This window comes from Brachyistius frenatus, unplaced genomic scaffold, assembly GCF_029030835.1.
Source record: "Brachyistius frenatus isolate BFR_SWC_R1_liver_20210118 unplaced genomic scaffold, ASM2903083v1 Contig_539, whole genome shotgun sequence".
In the NCBI taxonomy this organism is placed as follows: Eukaryota; Metazoa; Chordata; class Actinopteri; family Embiotocidae; genus Brachyistius; species Brachyistius frenatus.
The window spans coordinates 2,085-25,000 of NW_027211138.1; the positions used below are offsets into that span (position 1 = coordinate 2,085).

The following is a 22,916-nucleotide window of genomic DNA, read 5'->3' on the forward strand; positions in this document are numbered from 1 at the left end:
TCAGAATGTTTCAGACTGTTTTAGAATGTTTCAGAATGTTTCAGAATGTTTCAGAATGTTTCAGACTGTTTCAGAATGTTTCAGACTGTTTCAGAATGTTTCACATCGTCTGTTGTCACGGCAACAACTTGGTGTTCTATAAGCATCAGATCTATTGGACCTGATTCCTTTGAAGTCTTCACTGTATTTATATATCACGAGTCTGGACAGACGTGGACGTCGACTGCAACTAGCAGCTGGCTCAGACACACGACCGCGAGGTGGTCGTTCTAGTTTTAAGTATTTTGTGGCGTTTGTGTTCCTCTGACCTGCTACAACAGAACAGATTAAGCACTGAGCAAATCATATATAACCACATATAAATCAAATATAAAAATCACCGAACTGAGGTGATTTTGTTCCACATATCTGGAACGAAGTCCCAGAAACCTGCAGGTCTGATGAGACCATCAGATCCTTTAAATCACGACTGAACAGACTTTTGTGTTTGCTGCCTTTTACTGAACAACCTCTGAGGATCTGAAGTCCTTTCTTGCACTAAACTGCAACTCATTTCTGTAGTTTATGTCTCACATGCGCTGTAACGTTTACCCTATTTTTGGTTTGTTTTATTTCTTTAAAAAAAATGTTTTAATCACCGTTTTAAATGTTTTAATCAGTTTTTAATTTATTATAATGACAGCAGCAGTAGCAGCAAGGACACCACCACCAACAATGCTCCTCTCAATTGTATTGACGTTCCTGTTGTTTTCTTTTCCTCACGTGGTGTAATGAACGAACAGGAGTGATGATGCTTCTCCTCATGATCCGACTCATTATTTAAATGAACTTGTTCATAAAGTCTGAATTTAATTCTTCAGTCCACTTCTCACTTTGTTGTTGTTGTTTTTATCATTTTGCAACACACATTTTAAAATACCAAGTGTGAGTTTTTTAATTGACGACAAAATGTCTTTTCTCAGGTAACATTTGACGTCACGATGTGCCGTCGCGTGCACACACGCACGCGCGCATTTTCTGAGCGAGCAGGTGACGTCAGCCCCGGGCTCCGACGGGGTTCAGAGCTCTCGTGTTACCGGCGTTAATGTTGTTATTGATGATGTGTCGGTGTCGATACCGGCTGTCCGGTGGGTCCGGTGTCGGTGTGGCGGCGACCTGTCGGTAGAATCACCGGAAGAGGACCTCCAGCTGTTCAGAGCGAAAACAAAGCTGCCGATAAACAACACGATCAATGCGCAGCCGCCGCGGCACCGACCCGCCGCCTCCACCGACACCACACCGAGTACCGGTGACCTGTCGACGTGTCACCGCAGCCGTGTGTGTGTGTGTGTGTGTGTGTGTGTGTGTGTGTGTGTGTGTGTGTGTGTGTGTGTGTGTGTGTGTGTGTGTGTGTGTGTGTGTGACAGCAAACATTAAAACACACAATTCAACAGCCAGGACAACGGGAGCTCGCTGCTAGCCGCCGCTGGCACACTGTTCGTGGGTCCAACCTTCATCACCCTACCTTGACTTTGACTCGAACCACCCCCCTCTCCTCCTCTCCCGCCATCGCACGGTGTCCGGGTCGGAACGGGATGGTTCGGCTCTGTTTTCCTTCTACACCGACATGGTGATCTCTGACATGGTGGCAGCACTAGCCCGACTTCTCGTAGTTCAAGATCTTCTTCTGCTTTGATTTTAAAACGAGGTTCGCAGCTGCATTACCGCCATCTACCGGCCGCGGGGCGACATGACCGCCTTCATCCACACAAACACTGGACGAACATCATGTCGTCATAAACACTGAGGAGCAAACCCAGAGGACATTCAAGTCCTCTAGTGAAGCATGTAGTTAACTGAATAAGTCCAGATCACTTCATAATAATTATGAAAAAAAGTGTTCTCAAATTGAATGATGAAAGATGTGGATATCCTCGACTGTCCTGAAAAAACAAACAAGATTTAACATGAATGGTTCTCAGCTATAATGACCCCGATATGAGCTGAAGAGTGAAGGTAGAGAAACGACCCTGAAAAGGAGTTCATGGTGTGAAGCTGAAGTCCCACAGTGGAACTATTACATTCAAACATCCCGTGTTTAAAAACATACTGAAGTAGAACATCAGCTGCAGCTAAATGTCCTTCATTCAAAGTTAATCATGCAGAAAACAACTCCTGGACTTGATTTATTGTTATTTGCAACAGTTTTTTGTTTTAAAGTGGACCACTAACTATTGTAGTTTGTCAAGATGGAGACAATTTTAAAAGATATCTAGATCATAGTTTAATCCATAACAATGCAATATAAAATGCTACATTTCTATATAAAGTCTGAAGAGTAAAGAGAGGACGTATAAAGTCACATAAAATATAAATATTCTAGTAAAGTAGGAAAACCTCCCAACTGTACTGCGAACATTATTATTTTGTAAACTACAACCTGACTTCTTGTTTACAACCAAGACGTGATAATTCTAGTTATTCCCAAAGTTTTCAGATTTTCTGTTATATAATTCATGTATATATTAACTCATCTGGTGAAATGTGGATGAAAAGGTCTGAATCAGCTGTGACCTGATCAGCTGTTTGGTCCAGAAAAACCAGTGTGACTTTAAACAGAACTTTAAAGTTATCACGCAACAACAAATACTTTTAAACCATTACAGAATTCAGATTTTCTTGATTGACGTCTCGATCTAAACATGAATTATTATTATTATGGCACATTCAAGTCGGACTGAGCAGATTTCAGGTGTTTTTATATGATCCACGATGACAACGACATGTTCAAGTCTTGTAAGGCATCTTTATTCACGCTGAACCATATATACAACAATCCTCTGCTGATTATTATTTATGGACTACATTCAAACGCCACATTCACTCCACATATTAAGTTCAAATAGAATTCTGACCACGAAGGAACTGCTAACGTCTGAAAATGGAGGAATAATTCTTATATTTAAAAATTCTAAGTCAAAGATATAATTTTTTTATTTTCTTTTCTTAAATCACAAAATCTTATGAAAACGTTTCATACATGAATATGGACGACAGCGCCCCCTGCTGCCCAGTGTTCTGCTTCATTCGACACGCTTCAGTCTGTCACACGTATGTACACAGTGTGTATTAAAAACGCCAGATTAGTTTCCACGATACAAAAATCAGCTGATCTGTCTAAAGAAAATCACGACTCCGTGTTGGTGGACGAGCTGCTTCAGTCCCGCTCAGGGTTCACTGCAGCCTCAGCAGGCGGAGCGACCGGAGAGGGCGGAGCCTCCGTCCATCAGCCTCCGTCAGCCTTCCCTCACCTTGGCGGCCAGCGCGGCGTTCTCCTGCCGGATGGCCTTGTAGTCGTCCAGGATCCGCTCCAGGTTGGACACGGTTTTGTTCCCGTTTTCTGTCTCGATCTGCGGACGATGGACCAACAACACGTGATTAACGCGACGTGATGGATGTGGAAATAAAAAACATCAACATACTGATTAAAATGTCATGACTCAGCACAAAGAGGGAAACCGTGTGCATCTGTCCGTGTGACTGTCGTGAGTCAACGAGGTCTTCACCGGTTATCGGCTCCGATATTTAACATTTGTACAATTATCGTATTATTTATTCAATCGCAGATAAAATTAATTACTTTAAAAATGTGCTGATGCAGCGTCTCTCAGTCACCACTCGGTGGCGTTGATGTCCCGCCCACAGCTGCATCTGATTGGTTACAGCAGTGCCGTTGAGAAGTAAGTTCTGCTTCGGAATTTGTTTTCACTTTCATTTTTACTGCACATATTTATATATCGGCTCCAGATATCGGTTCATTGGTCTCCTTGATTTCCAGCAATCCTTATCGGTGTCGGCCCCGTATTTTCACGGTATGATAACCGTCTTAAAAAAATACTAAAACCATAAATAATAATTATTATTATTAATATTGGTAATACCAGTTTTTGTTTCTTACTTCCGGCAGTCAAACTGAAAATTACTTTTATGAGTTCAGTTTGAGTCGTCTGTCAGACGGGTGGAGACCCTGAGAGGTCAGAGGTCGGGTGGAGACCCTGACAGAGGCTGTGAGGACCCTGACAGACGGAGGCTGTGAGGAGACTGATGGAGTCCTACCTGCTCCTCCAGGTCTCTGATCTCCCTCAGGATGGTCCCCGTGTCCTCGATGGTCTGGATCAGCTGATTACAGTTCTAGAGGGAAGATGACATGTGAGACTTCATATTCTGACAGGAAGAAGATGAACTCTCAGAAACTTGTGACGTACTTCGTGCAGGGCAGCCAGGTATTTGTAGGACTTGCGGACGGATTCGTCTTTTTTGGCGTCCTGCACATAAAAAAACCCAAAACAAATTAAATAAAACACAAAGAAGACAAAAATGTAGATTTAAAACAAACACTTCAAGAATGTCTAGGATTAAAGAGCAGGTGTTCCATCTTTAAAACACATTCCTTTTTAAATATCTTCTAAGTTAATCTTTTCCAGATGTCCCGTCATGGAGCTGCATGTCTCTGCTCTGTACTTGTCGTCTCCACCAACAGTTCTTCTCTTCTATCTCTATGCTGTCCTTTTCTCTCTCTGCTCTCCTCTCACCCCAACGGTCGAGGAAGATGCTCCGCCCACCTCTGATCCTGGTTCTGTTAACAGATGCCCCGCCCACCTCTGATCCTGGTTCTGTTAACAGATGCCCCGCCCACCTCTGATCCTGGTTCTGTTAACAGATGCCCCGCCCACCTGTACCAAAGAAGAAGACTCCATCTGGCCTCAACAACTACCGACCGGTTGCCCTCACATCTCATGTGATGAAGGTGCTGGAGAGGCTGGTCTTGGCCCACCTCAGACCGCTGGTGAAATCTTCTCTGGACCCTCTGCAATTTGCGTATCATGTGGGAGTGGACGACGCCATCATCTACCTGCTGCAACGAGCTCAGTCTCACCTGGATGGAACCGGTGACTCTGTGAGAATCACTTTCTTTGATTTCTCCAGTGCATTCAACACCATCCAACCACTGCTGCTGAGTGAGAAGCTGCGGGTGGTGGGGGGGGACACGTCCACCGTCTCCTGGATCACTGACTACCTGACAGGCAGACCACAGTTTGTCCGTCTGGGCAGTGTGCTGTCTGATATGGTGGTCAGTGGTACTGGAGCTCCTCAGGGAACTGTTCTGTCTCCTTCCTGTTCACCTTCTACACCACTGACTTCCAGTACAACTCAGAGTCAAGACATCTGCAGAAGTTCTCTGATGACTCTGCAGTGGTAGGATGTATAAGGGATGGACGGGAGGAGGACAGTGGATGGTGAAGGGATGGACGGGAGGAGGGTACAGGGCAGTAGTGGAGGACTTTGTGGAGTGGGCGGGAAGGAATCACCTGCTCCTGAACGTGGCCAAGACCAGAGAGATGGTGGTCGACTTCAGGAGGAAGACGACGGCTCCACAACCGCTGAGAGTTCTGGGAGAGGAGGTGGACATGGTTGAGGAGTACAAGTACCTGGTGTCTCCATGACAACAGACTGAACTGGAAGACCAACATCAACGCTGTCTACAAGAAGGTGATGAGTTGACTCTTTTTCTTGAGGAAACTTCGATCCTTCAATGTGTGCAGCAAGATGTTGGAGATGTTCTACCATCTGTTGTGGCCAGTGAACTGTACTTCTAGTAGTCTGCTGGGGGGGAGAGGTGGAGGGGGGGGCAGCATTGGAGCCGGAGACACCAACAGACTTAACAAACTGGTGAAGAAGGCCGGCTCCATCATCGGCTACAAACTGGACAGTCTGGAAAAGGAGGTGGAGAGGAGGACGCTGAACAAACTATTATCCATATTGGATAATCCTGACCACCCTCTCCACCACCTGCTGCAGGGACAGAGGAGGACGTTCTCCAAAAGACTCCTCCAGCTCCGCTGTCACAAGGACAGATACAGGAGATCATTCCAGATACGGGAGATCATTCCAGATACGGGAGATCATTCCAGATACGGGAGATCATTCCTGATACAGGAGATCATTCCTGATACAGGAGATCATTCCAGATACAGGAGATCATTCCAGATACGGGAGATCATTCCTGATACGGGAGATCATTCCAGATACGGGAGATCATTCCAGATACGGGAGATCATTCCTGATACGGGAGATCATTCCAGATACAGGAGATCATTCCAGATACAGGAGATCATTCCAGATACGGGAGATCATTCCAGATACATGAGATCATTCCAGATACGGGAGATCATTCCAGATACGGGAGATCATTCCTGATACGGGAGATCATTCCAGATACGGGAGATCATTCCAGATACGGGAGATCATTCCAGATACGGGAGATCATTCCAGATACGGGAGATCATTCCTGATACGGGAGATCATTCCTGATACAGGAGATCATTCCTGATACAGGAGATCATTCCTGATACAGGAGATCATTCCAGATACAGGAGATCATCTGATACAGGAGATTCCAGATACAGGAGATCATTCCAGATACAGGAGATCATTCCAGATACAGGAGATCATTCCTGATACAGGAGATCATTCCAGATACAGGAGATCATTCCTGATACAGGAGATCATTCCAGATACAGGAGATCATTCCAGATACAGGAGATCATTCCAGATACAGGAGATCATTCCTGATACAGGAGATCATTCCAGATACAGGAGATCATTCCTGATACAGGAGATCATTCCAGATACAGGAGATCATTCCTGATACAGGAGATCATTCCAGATACAGGAGATCATTCCAGATACAGGAGATCATTCCTGTCCACTACAATAAGACTGTACAATAACTCGCCTCTGGCGAAATCCATCACAGTACAATAACACTGTTGACTGTGTTTCTTGGTTGTTTGTATATAATATATAGAGATATATACTGTACTGTATATACTGTGCATTTTATATTTAATATATTTTACTGCTATTTTATTACTTTTCTATTGTTCTATTATTATCTTATTGCTTCTGTAGTGAAACAATTTCCCCTCTGGGATTAATAAAGTAAATACCTAACCTAACCTCTGATCCCGGTTCTGTTAACAGATGCTCCGCCCACCTCTGATCCAGGTTCTGTTAACAGATGCTCCGCCCACCTCTGAGTCTGGTTCTGTTAACAGATGTTCTCCACCTCTGAGTCTGGTTCTGTCTGGAGTTTTTCTTCCCTCTGTTGGAGGTTTTTCTCCCTTAAAGAGGAGTTTTTTCCTCCTAGTTTATGTGGGAATTGTTGAATTGTTGAATTGTTGGTTTCTCTGTATAATATTGTAAAGTTTTGCTGTAAAGACTTTAATGTGTTAAGTGCCATGAAATAACCTGTATTGTGATTTGGTGCTATATAAATAAAATTGACTTGAATTAATAAAGTAAACTTAAGTTTATTCCATGAAGATTCAAGTCAAACACTTTGATATTTTTCTTATTGTATGAAGCAGGAGCTGGTTGACCATTTTATTAGGAACACCTGTGTGACGTCATGAAATTAAAAGTCACAAATTCTACTTTTAAGAAGCTTCCCAGTTTTAGGTCCTGTTAACAGAGTCAGAAAGGTAATTATTCTACTCATATCTGCCCTCATAAATATTAATGAGATGGGCAAAATATTAGGAATTTTTTTCAATATAATAAAGTCCAGAAGATCACCACAACCTTTAATATTAAGCAAGTAGAACCATCACTTGTCTGACAATGAAGAAAACTGACAGCAGAATTCATTGCAGAGCCACTGTTCGGTTAAGTCATAAAAACGCTGTTGCTAGGCAACGTGGACGGCGTCTAGAAGCCACAGAATCTGACAGGAAATAAAGACATCAGAGGGAAAAGATGAAGATCAACATTTTTCTCAGACGTAAACAGATTTCCTCCGTAAACACGACCCCATTTGGACGCAGCAATATTTTCCTGTACTTATGAAAACTGAGTAAAGTTGTGTTTTACAGCCAAACAATGAAAGCAGAGAGAAGACAAAGCGTCCGCTACCTTAAAGACCAGCTCGTCGGTCACAGCGAACGTCCGGTCCAGTTTCCCCGTCAGGCTGTTGATCTCCTTCTGGAGCCCTTTAGTGTCGGACAATATCTGTAAAGAAAAGTCATCACGGTGTTTCTACACACAAACTCACCTCACGTTGTTAAAAAGCACCGATCGGCCTTCAGCCTGTTGCTGTTCAGAAGACCGGTGAGTTTCTGACTGACTGTATCTTTCTTTATATGTTAATAACAGTTTTGTTTGAAAGTGACCTTCGTGATCTCCTCCTTCTGTTTCTTGATGTTGCTGACGATTTCCAGGATCCTCTGAGTGTACGCCGACCGCGACGCGTCCTGAGGAAGATTCTCCAACTCCGTCACCTGCAGCGACGACAAGTCAAACACAGCTCATTATATTTCAGGAAGTTCAGATAATCACCAAATCAGGAAGCCAACAGTTTAACATGCTGGAAAGAAACACTCAGGAAGAGCAGAGAGAGAAAAGAGCAGCACAGAGATTCCATTCCATTATGATGGAATGAGGAACAAGTTAAATGAGTTTTCTCCACTTTGTTTTAGTGTTGAATGAACATGATTTAAACAGCATCCAAAGCTCTTATTTTGACAGCTGATGTGTTCTTTGTTTCTATATTAGTCACAGAAACTGTTTACAAAACAGAAATTACAAAAAAGTGACATCTTTTAAATATCTTCTTAAAACATACTTTTATCAGATTTATTGATTTTAGTGATCAACTCTTAGTTTGTTTTATATTTTTTTAAACGATCATTGTGTTGTTGGGTGTTAAATGCACAGATTTTGTTTTGTTTTAATGGCCTATGTGAAGCACTTTGTAACTCAAGGTTAGAAAAGTGCTATAAAAATAAAGTTTATTATTATTATCATCATATAAAAAGATTAAAGTCAAATACTTCTGGGATGTGCAGCAGGATTATTATCACACTATGTCAGGTAGTTGTTAAGGAAAGCAAAAAGCAAAATACTGACTGAAAACACTCAAATTACATCTCAACTTTTGAGAAAATCTTCCACAAAGTAAAACCTTTTTTTTTGTTTTTAATGAGTGATTGGAGGCTCGATGGGGACATCATCTTAAACCGTCTGGGTCCATACGACATGTCTAATGATATATTATAATATTCCAAACAAGTTTCTAATAAGTCGATGTGTTGTTTGTTCTGAGGATGTCTGTGTTGATCTGATTCGTTATCATGTCAGTCACCAGCTGTTTGTACGTCTCCTCCTTCTTCTTCGACTCCTCCGTGGACACTCGGATCTTGTCGTGCAGAGACTTGATCTCCGACAGCTTCCTGGACGACTCCAGCTGTGGACGACAAACTCAAAGAAGTCAAACTGCGTTTCTACGATAACAGAGGAGACGACGAGCCCATCGGCGCTCTCACATCTTGGCTGCTGCAGATCTCCTTCAGCCGGCGGTGCTCGTCGATGAGAGGAGCTCGGTGCTTCTCCCACTGGGCCGCCAGGTGCACCACCCGCTTGGCGCTCGCCTCCACCAGAGCCTGCAGGAGACGACACGTGACAAAGTGAGTCTGAGCTCCCTGCTGGGGGGTGGCTGTACAGGCGTTACCATAGAAACCTCCTACCTGGAGCTTCAGTAGGTTGCTGTCTGCGTCCGGCAGCAGGTCGATGGTTTTCTTCTTCACCTGCATCTTCTCGTCTTTCTCCGTCTTTCCAAACTCTTTCTGCTTCAGCTCATCCATCACCTGCAATACATCCGGCAGTCAGAGGAGCTCTTTCTGCTCACCACTGTTTACTCCTCCACCTTCCAGAGGAGGTCAGACTCTGTATCACTTCACCACTGTTTACTCCTCCACCTTCCAGAGGAGGTCAGACTCTGTGGTCTCTGAACAGTTCAACATAATAAGTCCCTCCAGGAAATCACGATCACAATAATTAAAGCAAATTCAAGCAATCTTCATCATCAGCGATCACACAAACACTTTCACAGCCTCGGATCGACATGCAGCTCATCTCATTTCCACTGGAGGTCACTGTCCATCCTGTACCATTATTTTGGGATCAACCAATCACATCATTTAAAAGGATGTGTCACCTAGCAACGGGGTGGACTTCACTAAGATCAGGGTTTCTGTCCTGTCAGAGAAGTTTCCTAAAACTCTCCTCAGACAAAACTCCTTGATAAAAACTTTTAGACAAACAACAAATATAAAACCCGTCTGAGCTGTGAGATACTTGATCTGAAGACAACCTGACAGAACGACATGCATGTGGTGGAAACACTGGTAGCAGCACGCAAAACAGAAAAAGATCAACGGACCACGAATGTAGAAGAAATCTGACACATATAACGAGATTAAATGTATTTCAGTGTTTATAAGTTTGTTGTGTGTTATGTTATTTTAAATGTTAATGTTGTGTAGTTGTGAAGAATAAATGAAGATTTAAGTGAAAAAAAAAAAATTTGAAAATTCTAAAGAGTTTACAAACTTTAAAGCACTATAGTGACTTTAAACTTGTTTTTTAAAACTATATATTTTTTTCCATATTGGAGTATTGTGTGTGTGTGTGTGTGTGTGTGTGTGTGTGTGTGTGTGTGTGTATGTGTGTATGTGTGTGTGTGTGTGTTACCTGTGTGTTAGTGACACTCATGTGCTTCATGTCGGCTGCCAGCTGGTCCACATCACTGCAGAGCTGCTGGAACTGGTGCTGGAGGGAGCTTAGCTCGTCCTGCTGATGGAGCTGGACGTCCCCCTCTGAGGGACGCCCGGCGGGGGCGGAGCTTGTTACCGCTGCTGCTTCCTGGACGACACACATTAAAGACGCATTAAAATCCTCCTGCAGAGATCTTTCTGTTTTAAACCGTGCTGTGCCTCAGGAGTTCCTCACCGGAGTGAAGGTGAACTTCTGCGTGTGGGTGAAGTGGGTGCCTTTAGTCAGGACGTGATCGGAGGGGGCGGAGCCTCTGAAGGTCTGCAGCAGCTCTGACAGGTCGGAGGTGGAGCGAGGACCACCGAAGGCACTCTGAGGAGAGCTCATGGCAGCGGAGCGCAGCTGCTCCTCGATGCGTTTGTGCAGCCGGTTCAGTTTCCTGGAGCGGTACTCCTGTTCAACAACACGCCAAGAAACACAGGAAACACGGTGAAAACACGGAATGGGAGACAAGATCTGACCGATCTGATCGGAAACCTGACGATACTACGTCCCGCCCACCGATAGCTGTAACCTGACTGCACCACAGGCCTGTCAATCAAACAGACACGCCCCCAAAAACAGGTCTTCTTGAATCTTCTTTTCTAATGAATGAGGGATTATTTTCAGATGGACCTCCAGTTTAACTACAGTACAAACAAGGTCTGAGGAAGAGGAAGAGGAAGCGAATCCTGCAGGCAGATAAATACTCCAACCAGAAACTACAGAAAACTGCAGGAAACCCCGACAATAATGTGCACAGCATCGTCCTGTGTTTACTACCGTTTGATTAAATAATTGATTGATGGACGGACTGAATCTATGTCCCTAATTCTACATGTGACTACTTTACTCTTTCTCCATGCTGGGTTTTATCTACGTCTGCATGATGGGCAGAATAAACCCAATAAAATATAACGGTGACTGCAGTGAGTGATGGTTGACCTGCGGTGTGAGGCGGGACAACAACCCCTGGCTGTTCCACTCGTTGTCCCACTCCTGAGCGGCGGACAGCTCGGCGCTGTGCTGCTCCAGCAGAGACGCCAGAGTGGAGCCGTGACTGGACAGCTGAGAGGTCACGGGAGGGAGGACGTCCCGGTGGTACTGCTTCACCTCTGATAGCGCGCGCGCGCACGCGCGCACACACACACACACACACACACACACACACACACACACACACACACACACACACACACACACACACACACACACACACACACACTTCCAGTTTGTCTTCTGTAAAAAGGTCTTCAGAGATTTCCCCAACATCTGCCATCCTCTTACATGATCTGTGAGAAACCGTCTCCACGGTGAAGCCGGAGCTCCCCGGGTGAACTGAAACCCTGCAGCAGGTAGAGTGTATGCGGGAGGAGGCGTACCTTTCAGGTGCTTCCTGCCTGGAGCTTTAGTGCAGTGCGGCAGGCTGAGCGGCTGGACGTGGAAGCTGTGTGACGCTCCCACACTCTGAACAGGAAGAAGACAGTTTCATGATTATTCACCTCGACACGGCCGGACGGACTCCAGACGTCTCCGTGTACTCCGGGTGGTCAGCGGGACATCGGACAAGCTCACCTGTGTTTCACAGTGCAGCGGCAGTCTGCAGTTGGGAGGCAGCCAGGGAACAGCCAGCTGGGCTTTGATTGCAGCAGCGATGGCTCTCTGGAGGACCACCAGTTTACCTGCAGGGGGACACCACAACAAAACGTCTCCATCATCTCAACATGGCGTTAAAAACGAGAGGAGAACTGTTCATTCATGTGTTCCTGTCATCGGGATCCTTCTTCTCATTCTCAGAGGTCATTCAGCTGCACAGGAACTAACTTCAATCACCTATCAGTCATTAAAACACTAATAATCACCAGAAGAACCAACACAGTTCATAAAAACTCAGGTTTGTGTTAGAAAGTTGTCTGTCAGAGAGACAGATAGAGAGAGACACAGACAGACAGACAGACAGAGAGAGAGAGACACAGACAGAGAGAGAGAGACAGACAGACAGAGAGAGACACAGACAGAGGTACAGACAGACAGAGACACAGACAGAGGGACAGACAGACAGAGAGACATACAGACAGAGGTACAGACAGACAGAGGGACAGATAGAGAGACACAGACAGAGGTACAGACAGACAGAGGGACAGATAGAGAGACACAGACAGAGGGACAGACAGACAGAGGGACAGACAGGATGACTGTGGTCACGCTGTGATCTCTGCAGCAGTTTGTGAGTCATGTGATCTCATGACTCGGCAAGAAGGAAAACTAGTAAAATGTTAACGAGATAATGGATTATCTGGACGTGTTCAGCAGCTCGGTGACGACAGCATGTTACATCCATCCTGTTGGTTTTCTTCTTCTCTCCGCTGTGATCCAGAACCTCCTCAGTTCCAGCTGTGAGCTCATTACTCCAGCTGTTCTGCTGCTGACCGACAGACGACCTCAAACAGCCGCTTTCATTTCATACAAGTATTTTCTTCTCTGTGCTGCAGCTTTCCATCATAGAGGTGGAAATTAGAGAAGAAACAGCTCTTTTACATCCAGCTTCAGCCGTGCAAAGGGAATGACACGTCGTCGGGGTTACCACATCTGAGTCCTAAAATAAATACCTTCACATTAGTAGCAGCTTTTAGTGTTTTCCAGTTGTGTGCTCTCCATAAAGCCTAAAACAGGGCTTGAGACTGTGATGTGAATGTAATGCAAGAGTCCGTGTCTTTGTCTCTGAGGAGACACCACATGTGAGGATGCCGCTGAGTGACAGCTGACAGCCGACGGGCGTGTTGTCGTTCGTACCTGCCGGCTGGTCCGAGGCCTCGGCGCTCTCTCTGGGCAGCTTCTCCACCAGGAACATGAGCAGCGAGCGGATCTCCGGCTCGCTGCTGTACAGGAAGGTCTGGTAGCCGATCTCGCCTTTGTAGCCGATGTCCTGCAGAACCAACAGGTAAAACGTGTTAGAGACGCCGCGGCAGACGTGTCCAAAGTCCGGCCCGGGACCGATCACGACCCGAGATCAGGTTTTACACGGCCCGCAGCTTTCCATCTTAAAATGGATTATTTATGGCCCGTCAGCAGTCAAACTAAAGATGACTTTCTGAATGAACTGGTGTGAAAGAGCAGAGCAAGTTTCAACAACATTTCATTGCCCATGAATCCTGTTTAAATGAACCTGAGGTGAAGATATTCTTCCAGACAGCTTGTTCTTCATGTTATCCAACTCTCTAGATGTCAAAGAAAGCCAGAAGAGGTTTTTTTAGATTTGTTTTTGAGGTGGGACGCCCCTGTGCTACAGGAAGATACTCCGTTTACAGATGACACTTGGTACCTTTTTTACAGGGATTTCGACCAGCGTTCATGGTCTTCCTCTGCGGGTGGAGTTTGGTTAGACGTCGGCTGAGTTTGTCAGCTGTCATTTATAATTTAGCAAATTCAATTTAATGAGAAAGACGAGAAGATACAGTCGACAAGGGTGTGAGCTTTTTGAAACTTCCACAGCTGTCGGACCCTCCTCTTCTTCACGGGTCATTTCATGGCCCTGAAACACATTAAAGTCCTGGCAGCAGAACTTTATAGCATCACACAGAGAAACCGGGCTCAGAGCTGGAGAACATCTGCCTGGAGAACATCTGCCTGGACCGGTTGGAGGTGAGAGGAGAGCAGAGAGAGAAAAGGACAGCATCGAGGTCGTACCTGGCAGGCCTGCGCCAGGCTCATGCCCACCCTGAAGCGGGCGGACATGCCGTGGGGGAGGGAGGCGGGCAGCGCGCCGCCCAGACCCGGATCGATGACCCGGACACACCGGACCACCGCCTCCACGATCAGCTCGCTGCTGAACTCTCTGACGGTGCCGACGTCCTCCCCCACCTCCCTGAGAGACAGGGGTCAAAGGTCACACCGTGAGGCGCGTCGTCGACTTAACGTCACCTGTACAACTACAACTAATGCTACTCACGTGCCGACTTGTCTGAGCGCGTGAATCAGGATTTTATCGACTTCCTCCATCGCTTCGGGCTCTGAAGAGACTCGGGTTGACTCGGGTTGACTACAGGATGTTCATGAGAGGATCTGGAGGAGAACAGACTGGAGACCGAGCTTCCATCTTCTGCTAGCTCGGTTAGTTAGCCGGGCTGCCCCTCCTCAGCTCCCCGGACGAACCCATCGTGGTCCGGCGGTGCATTTGAGGCTGCGCGCTCCAAAAAGGCTCCCTGAGGTTAAAGAGTGGTTCTGGTTCCCTTTAAAGACGAGCTGACCGGGATATCTGCAGCAAATGTCATAAATCTGACAGGAGTCCACTTCCAGTGGTGGAAGTGAAGTAATGACGCGAGCAGAGCGCGGGGGATTCTGGGAGATGGCGTTTATTCTTGGTTTGCGAATCACAAACGCGCATTACAGAAATACATTTCCCAGCATGCCTGATACCTGAGGAGTCTCATGACCGGAAAGCTGCTTCGTTTCTTCTTCGTGATTTACGAGCGGATTGCAAACAACTTGAATGTTCACAGCGCCGCCTGCTGTGTAAGCGTGTGTCTGCATCTATACCGTTATCATATTCATTGTAACATTTCAGCTTTTTTCTTCTTCTTTTTTTTACCGGATAAAGATGTAATTTTTGTTTTTTATGAGCAAAAGTAAGACTTACATTTTCACAAAAGTAAATTTTCCAGTAGAAAACGCCTATTTACATTTTGTTTTATAAATGAAATGTCACAATATAAACAAACCATCCAATACTCTATCAACACAAAAGCCCTAAATACTCTTAATATGTGTAAACTTTTACATTTTTAATTATTAAATCTCTCTCTTTTTTTTTAAGTTGGTCATTTATTTATCTTATTTACACCTCGGAGATATTATCGTTAATGCATTTATATCATGTATGTATATTTCCATATGTATTGTTCTATTTTGCAGAGACATGTAATAAAGTTTGTAAAGAAAAAGAGTCACATCATTTAATTTTACAATATTTCTTTAAACTCTTAAAAAAAAAGAAATTCTGTCCAGAATAAATTCACACATGAATTAAACCAAATTATCTTGTTTCACAGCTGATCAAGCTAATGTCAGATTTTGTTTTGACAGTTGAGTCTTGTTATATTTATTTTATGTATACATATATATATTTAATTTTATGTATATATATATATATTATAAAGATTTATACTTTGTAATGGAAAATAGTTTCTCTCCAACACATCTGGCAGGCCGACAGAAAAGAGGACATCACATCACATTATTTAAAAAAAAAAAAAAAAAAAAAATTGAGATTGGTTTTATTTTTGGTGATTTTTTTATTAGACAAACATCTTCTGTCCAGAATAAATTCACACATGAATTAAACCAAATTACCTGGTTCACAGCTGATGTCTGACTTCTCTGAATGAAGCCAACATTTTAATACAGTTTTCTAACAAACTCTTCTGCAGAATCAGAAAACAGAATGAGATGAGGTGAGTTATAAATCTGACAGCTGTTGTTCGGTTGCGTCTTCGGTTGCACGATTCTCTGACGAGCAGAAACAACTGGACTTCAATATAAACACGTTTATTTCAAAATAAGCGAACACCAGATAAGTTTCCTCCATGGAACTTAAATAAACAGACGGTTTTTGTGTTGCATTCAAACATTTTTAATATTGCTGATATTAAACACCACATTTATCCTGTGAAGGTGGATAGGCGTTAGTGGTTTGGGGGGCTTCGTGGTCAACATGTCCGTCTCTGTGTGGAGGACAGAGGGACACCTGGGGTGAACCTAGCTGGGTGAAGCTGGGCTCCTCGTCAGTGTGGAGGGAAAAGATTGTCCTCATTATTAAAGAAAATAGACCCACCAGTCGGTCGAGTGAGGCCTCTGTCCGGAGGAGGGGGAGGAGGAGGCGGCTTTAATGGCCGCCGAGACTTCGCTTCTCGTCGCTCGTCCAGTCGAGTCCGATGAATGTGAGGCTCATGGTCATGAATATGAAACCCAGCGCGGTAAAACACGCAGCCTGGAACACAACACACACACATCGGTTCACAATCATATCTATCAGTTTGGTCACGTAAACAATGACTCCTCCAGGAAAACAAGAGTTTCTTATGGAGTTCCACAAGGCTCAGTGTTCGGCCCGATACTTTTCACTCTGTACATTCTTCCATTAGGGCCCCATCATAATAAAAACACTGCATCAACTTCCATTGTTATAAATTCAGACAAAACAGAAGTTATTGTACTTGGTCCTAAACACCTCAGAAACTCTTTCTGTAATCACTTAGTTATTCTGGATGACGTTGTCTTGGCCTCCAGAAAAACTGTGAGGAACCTTGGCGTCCAGCACCACTGTGAGGAACCTTGGCCTCCAGAAAAACTGAGAGGAACCTTGGCCTCCAGCACCACTGTGAGGAACCTTGGCCTCCAGAAAAACTGAGAGGAACCTTGGCGTCCAGCACCACTGTGAGGAACCTTGGCCTCCAGAAAAACTGAGAGGAACCTTGGCCTCCAGCACCACTGTGAGGAACCTTGGCATCCAGCACCACTGTGAGGAACCTTGGCCTCCAGCAAAACTGAGAGGAACCTTGGCCTCCAGCAAAACTGTGAGGAACCTTGGCCTCCAGCAAAACTGAGAGGAACCTTGGCCTCCAGCAAAACTGTGAGGAACCTTGGCCTCCAGAAAAACTGAGAGGAACCTTGGCGTCCAGCACCACTGTGAGGAACCTTGGCCTCCAGCAAAACTGTGAGGAACCTTGGCCTCCAGCAAAACTGTGAGGAACCTTGGCCTCCAGCAAAACTGTGAGGAACCTTGGCCTCCAGCACCACTGTGAGGAACCTTGGCCTCCAGCAAAACTGAGAGGAACCTTGGCCTCCAGCACCACTGTGAGGAACCTTGGCCTCCAGCAAAACTGTGAGGAACCTTGGCCTCCAGCAAAACTGTGAGGAACCTTGGCCTCCAGCAAAACTGAGAGGAACCTTGGCCTCCAGCACCACTGTGAGGAACCTTGGCCTCCAGCACCACTGTGAGGAACCTTGGCCTCCAGCACCACTGTGAGGAACCTTGGAGTCCTCCTTGATGAGGATTTGTCCTTTAGCGACCATATAAAGCAAATCTCCAGAATTGCCTTCTTTCATCTACGTAATATTAATAAAATCAGGAAAATCATCCTCAGCGTGACGCAGAAAAACTAATTAATGCGTTTGATCCTGACAGATCTTATAGAACCACATCATCCTGATAGATCTTATAGAACCACATCATCCTGACAGATCTAATAGAACCACATCATCCTGATAGATTTAATAGAACCACATCGTCCTGATAGATTTAATAGAACCACATCATTCTGACAGATCTAATAGAACCACATCATCCTGATAGATTTAATAGAACCACATCATCCTGATAGATCTAATAGAACCACATCATCCTGATAGATCTAATAGAACCACATCATCCTGACAGATCTAATAGAACCACATCATCCTGATAGATTTAATAGAACCACATCATTCTGACAGATCTAATAGAACCACATCATCCTGATAGATTTAATAGAACCACATCATCCTGATAGATCTTATAGAACCACATCATCCTGATAGATCTAATAGAACCACATCATCCTGATAGATCTTATAGAACCACATCATCCTGATAGATTTAATAGAACCACATCATTCTGACAGATCTAATAGAACCACATCATCCTGATAGATCTTATAGAACCACATCATCCTGATAGATCTAATAGAACCACATCATCCTGACAGAGCCTTCAGTTTTCAGGCTCCCAGTTTGTGTTGGAGGGGCAGGAACCCTCTCTATCTTTAAGGTTAGACTTCAAACCTTTTGATAAAACGTCGGCTGGCCAGGGAACCCATGAACCATCCCTTCGTCTCGCTGCTGTCGGTCCAGGTTACCACTTTTAAAAATGATTGATGCTTTTACGTGGTTTTGCTTATTTGGTTTTGCTGTGTTATTGTGTGATTGTGGAGTGTTTTGGGATCATTGCTGCGTGGTGATTTTACACTTGAAATAAACTCATTTGAATTGAAGTGCATTTTGAACGTCTCCTCCTTGAATCGGGGAGGTTTGTGAGCCTACCTGGATCTTGGGTCGGGACTTGGTGGGCTCCTGGTCGGTGGGGATGATGCGGATGTAGAAGAGTCCGGGGAGGATGAAGATCAGAGTGGGAGCGGTGGTCGCACCTGAATACGGAGAGGAGACACGATGAATCAACTCGCTGGGAAACAGGATTCATCTCAGAAAAAACTGCACTGAACCAGATTATAAAAAGAAGAATCATCTGCAACTGAAATATCTGAAACACTTCAAACAAACATTTCTTGTGTCTCCATGGAGACAGGAGCCTTGTGAACCCTGCTGGCTCAGATGGGCTCTGATTCATCTCCATCCAGGAAACAGGATTCAAACCAGATTAAAACAGGTTTTCCAGCCTGTTTAGGAACATCTAACGTGCAGAACTTTTTATCTGGAACGGCCGTCCACAACTCTTAATGTCAATGTACAGCACATAATGCTGATGAAAATACAATTTCAAAAACATTAAAATAAATTATTTCGATAATTTTAAGTCATTATTTTAAAATATTATTCTCTAATTCCTGTAATTTTTTTAATTATAAATATGTTTCTTTGTACCAACATCACTTTCTGTTCAGACTCTCTTATAATGTTATTTGTAATATTTTTCATTTATATTATTTTTTATTATATTTATATTTGTAATATCTCACCAGTGATGCCAAAAATGTCCCGGATGTTGGGGACGAGGATGACGAGCAGGTTGACAATGAACAGCAGCACCACGGCGATGATGACGTGACGCAGCCAGTGGAACGGTTTACCGGGAAACAGCAGCTGCAGGAGGGCACGGCGGATCTGGAGGAGGCACGAGGCACCGACCAAATAAAACATATCATCTGAATGTGTTCATGTTGTGGGGAAATTCACTCTCAAAATATAAAACTCTTTGTGATCTCCGTTTCCATGGCAACACAGAGTATGACTAACAACTGGAAAACAATCAGTAGACTCTTATGTAATGTATTCTATGTTTACTACTCCAGGAAGTAGTCCGACCCTTAGCAACCACCTAACAATAGAGAGGATACATTTAAAATTTTTTTTTATAAATGACCAGAATTTAAAAAAAAATAATTATGCCACAAGTTCTTACAGGAAATAAGACGACAGGAACAGTGAGAGTGACGGCGACCAGAACCGCCAGCCGAACGCACAGGATCAGGATGTCAAGCGGATCCACCTTACTGTAGGTGTGGAGCAGCTCGGCCTCGGTGTTTTCTACAGACACACACACACACACACACACACACACACACACACACACACACACACACACACACACACACACACACACACACACACACACACACACACACACACACACACACACACACACACACACACACACACACACACACACACACACACACACACACACACACACACACACAGTGACACCTCTCTCTCTTTCCACTGAGCTGGTTTGGATTTCTGGTGGAGTTTTTCTTACCGTAGAAGGTCAGATATCCGAATATGGCCGTGAAGAAGTACATGGTGAACATGCCCAGGATGGACACGTTACCAATGTTCTGCATCCTTCTCTTGGTCGGACTTTAAGGGAAAAACACGACACATGTCAGAGAATCATGCTTTATATTTAAAGATACATTGGTATTGTGCCAAAATGTCGAGCAAATCCAGATCTTTGGAATAAACTCTCTGAGACCATCGAATCCACTCCGAAGTGAAAGGAACTCTTCTCCAGGAGTTTTTCAGGAGTTAATCCTGATGTCGTTGGGAGTTAAAACATTAATCCCATGAAGAATAAAATTCAACTTTTGCTTTGAATTGTTTTAATGTGAACTTTTTCAACAGTCAACACTTACATTTGTTTTATTTTTTGACACTTATGGAGTTAAAATGTTATCAAATTATAAATATATTAAATAGAAATGACCACAAAACAACATTTTTCACAAATCTCTTTTTAACTGATATATGCAGAGTGATTCTATAAAGTGGATGCAACAACAAACGCTCCACAAATAATTATCATTATGTCATCATTGAAATGGTCCAAAATGGCTTGTTTTAACAGAAGTCACTCAGATTTAAGTTGGTTGCTTTATTCTTAAAAAGTTATGAAGAAATAACTGAGGCATGCTGGGAAATGTTACAGAGCTGCACAGTAATCACCAGGAAAGGTTTTGAATCATGTTCCTCAACACCCAGAGAATGAACACTGAAACATCATCCACCAAACAGACTCTGAACACAACTGGAGTCTGACTGAGAAACAAATCTTTCACTGATTTATTTAACTCTACGATATTCCACTGTCTTGCTGAATTATTCATTTTGTCCTCTTTGACAGGTTAAAGCAACAAACTGGAATAACTACCAGTTTGTTTGCAGCTTGTCTGATTGTTGGAGTTTTTGTGAAACTTTTCTTGCTGGACAAAAACTCTCCACGTGATAAATCAGAGTCGTCTGAAACAGTTAACTGAGCTGAATATCATTCAGGATGAGTTTTTAGATTTTAGTTGTCACATCAAAGTCAGGAGTGCAACCTTAAAAAGTGTGACGTGCTCTTTCCACATGTGAACGTGTACCATGTGTTCTGTACACGAGGCCTGCAGACATGCGACCCGGTGGGAATCTTACTTGCTCAGCTCGGTGTAGATGGGAAGCACTTCGGGGTGACACACGAAAGCGAATGCCAGGATGGGGATGGTGTACGCCGTCTGTGGATCAGGTGACACGGTAAGAGGAACAGTGTCGTGTAACACGACGCAGCCACAAATAGCTCCACATGTTCAGAGAACGCCTCGGTCCTCTGAACGCAGATCAACGTGAAGGACGAGCTCTGATGAGAGCGGACGGCGTTGGTCTCTGACCTCCTGATTGATGGTGAAGTATTTGGTGGTGCAGCTGTCGTCTGGGACGGCCGTGGGCACCGAGTGGTTCCCGAACACCTCCAGAGGGCAGGCGATGTTAAATCTCTTGTAGATGACCTGACGGGACGCAGACAGACTGATGCTGATTAAAAACACGCCTCTCGTAAACGTGCTTTAGTTGGTATCTACTACTTCTACTACTTCTTTCTAAATCTACTTTCCCAAAAGAAACCAACTCGTCCCTGTCGGTCCAATTAAAACTGAACAGACTGAACCTGAAGATCCTGAGAACAACAAGCTGAAACAAGCTGAAACAAACAGACTTGACTGGTAGAAATTTAAAAAAATATCCCAGAAGAAAAATTTGAAATATGTATCAATAAATAAAGAATTTTACAAATAAGGGTTTTTATATTAAGTTTTAGTTCGATCTCCAGTATAAATATTCACATATTATCTACTTATGAAGGAGGGTTTTTTTGGAAAAGTTTGCAGACATTTGGTCATTTACACATGTAACAGACAACATTAGTATTCATGGTGTGTCTGTAAAAGTCTGATATTTGTTCTCCACAACCTCCAGAAATGCTCGACTCACCGATGAGAGGAAGAAGACCATGCAGGAGAGAGAGAAGCCGCTGGTGTAACCGAGATAACCTGCAGGAGGCGAGACAGCAACTCAGCCAAACCACCAAAACACACTCACACACAAACAATGAATGTTTCTACTCCGGTATCACGGCCAAGCGTGAAATGGACACGCCCTTCCACTACAGCAAAAAAAAAAAAACGTGGGATAGCTACGCTTGGCGACATCGAGGCGTGACAGTTACACATTTTCCTGCATTGGAGGAAAATGAAACAGTGCGTGCTTTCAACCATGTGATTTACAGGAATATGAAAGAACAAAAAACAACTGGAGAACAACAATGTCACCTTGTAGATTTGAGCCTCATCGTCCTGCATGGCAGCCTGTGATTAACGCCGCCAGGCCACACCCCCTACCTCTTACTGATGCAGATTTACATGCATGTAAATTTCAAGCTTGCGTAACTTTAGCGCCTCCGCAGCCCAAAGCGTGCCGTCTCACGTTGTGCTGTCGCGAACGGGCGTGTCTATTTCACGCTTTGTAGTGAAGGCGGGTTGGAGGAGGAGCCGAGTCAGACGACGTGGAGCGGTGACGTACCGAGGTGTTTCATCATGGCCAGCGGGAGGATGATGCAAACGGTGACGAGGATGATGAGGTAGTTTCCATTCATGAACCACTCGCTGTGAGCACAACACAACACAACACACATTACTAAAACTATCTCTTCCTATTCTGATGATTCCTTGTGATTCATTTTCTTGTTCAGTTCGACAACCTGGCT

The 22,916-nt window shown here is 44.3% G+C and overlaps 2 protein-coding genes across 2 annotated transcripts in view; both read right to left on the minus strand.

The window, feature by feature from the left end:
• Window positions 1-2,765: 2,765 nt before the first annotated feature.
• On the minus strand, window positions 2,766-14,952 carry ccdc22 (coiled-coil domain containing 22). Its single transcript, XM_069688185.1, has 16 exons — window positions 14,579-14,952; window positions 14,317-14,494; window positions 13,423-13,555; window positions 12,205-12,311; window positions 12,012-12,096; window positions 11,575-11,744; window positions 10,828-11,043; window positions 10,570-10,740; window positions 9,564-9,683; window positions 9,363-9,479; window positions 9,182-9,283; window positions 8,211-8,318; window positions 7,954-8,049; window positions 4,245-4,304; window positions 4,096-4,170; window positions 2,766-3,389 (listed from the first exon to the last, which is right to left on the minus strand). The coding sequence occupies exons 1-16, from the start codon at window positions 14,626-14,628 to the stop codon at window positions 3,276-3,278; spliced, it is 1,902 nt and encodes a 633-aa protein (XP_069544286.1). The 5' UTR covers window positions 14,629-14,952; the 3' UTR covers window positions 2,766-3,275.
• Window positions 14,953-16,234: 1,282 nt separating this feature from the next.
• The window catches only part of LOC138614644 (sodium-coupled neutral amino acid transporter 3-like), a 17,978-nt gene continuing 11,296 nt past the window's right edge, over window positions 16,235-22,916 (minus strand). Inside the window, exons 8-16 of the mRNA XM_069688186.1 lie at window positions 22,733-22,815; window positions 22,145-22,203; window positions 21,547-21,663; window positions 21,314-21,393; window positions 20,160-20,260; window positions 19,803-19,927; window positions 19,360-19,504; window positions 18,707-18,810; window positions 16,235-16,615 (exon numbers count right to left, since the gene is read on the minus strand). Of these exons, the coding sequence (XP_069544287.1) occupies window positions 16,511-16,615; window positions 18,707-18,810; window positions 19,360-19,504; window positions 19,803-19,927; window positions 20,160-20,260; window positions 21,314-21,393; window positions 21,547-21,663; window positions 22,145-22,203; window positions 22,733-22,815 (919 nt within the window). The 3' untranslated portion in view covers window positions 16,235-16,510. The remainder of the gene's footprint in view (window positions 16,616-18,706; window positions 18,811-19,359; window positions 19,505-19,802; window positions 19,928-20,159; window positions 20,261-21,313; window positions 21,394-21,546; window positions 21,664-22,144; window positions 22,204-22,732; window positions 22,816-22,916) is intronic.

Coding starts and splice junctions, on each gene's coding strand:
- ccdc22 (XM_069688185.1), bottom strand. CDS start 14,628: ATGGAGGAAGTCGATAAAATCCTGATTCACGCGCTCAGACAAGTCGGC. Junction 13,556..14,316: donor GCCTGGCGCAGGCCTGCCAG/GTACGACCTCGA, acceptor TTGGTTCTGCAG/GACATCGGCTACAAAGGCGA. Junction 10,741..10,827: donor AGAAGTTCACCTTCACTCCG/GTGAGGAACTCC, acceptor TGTGTCGTCCAG/GAAGCAGCAGCGGTAACAAG.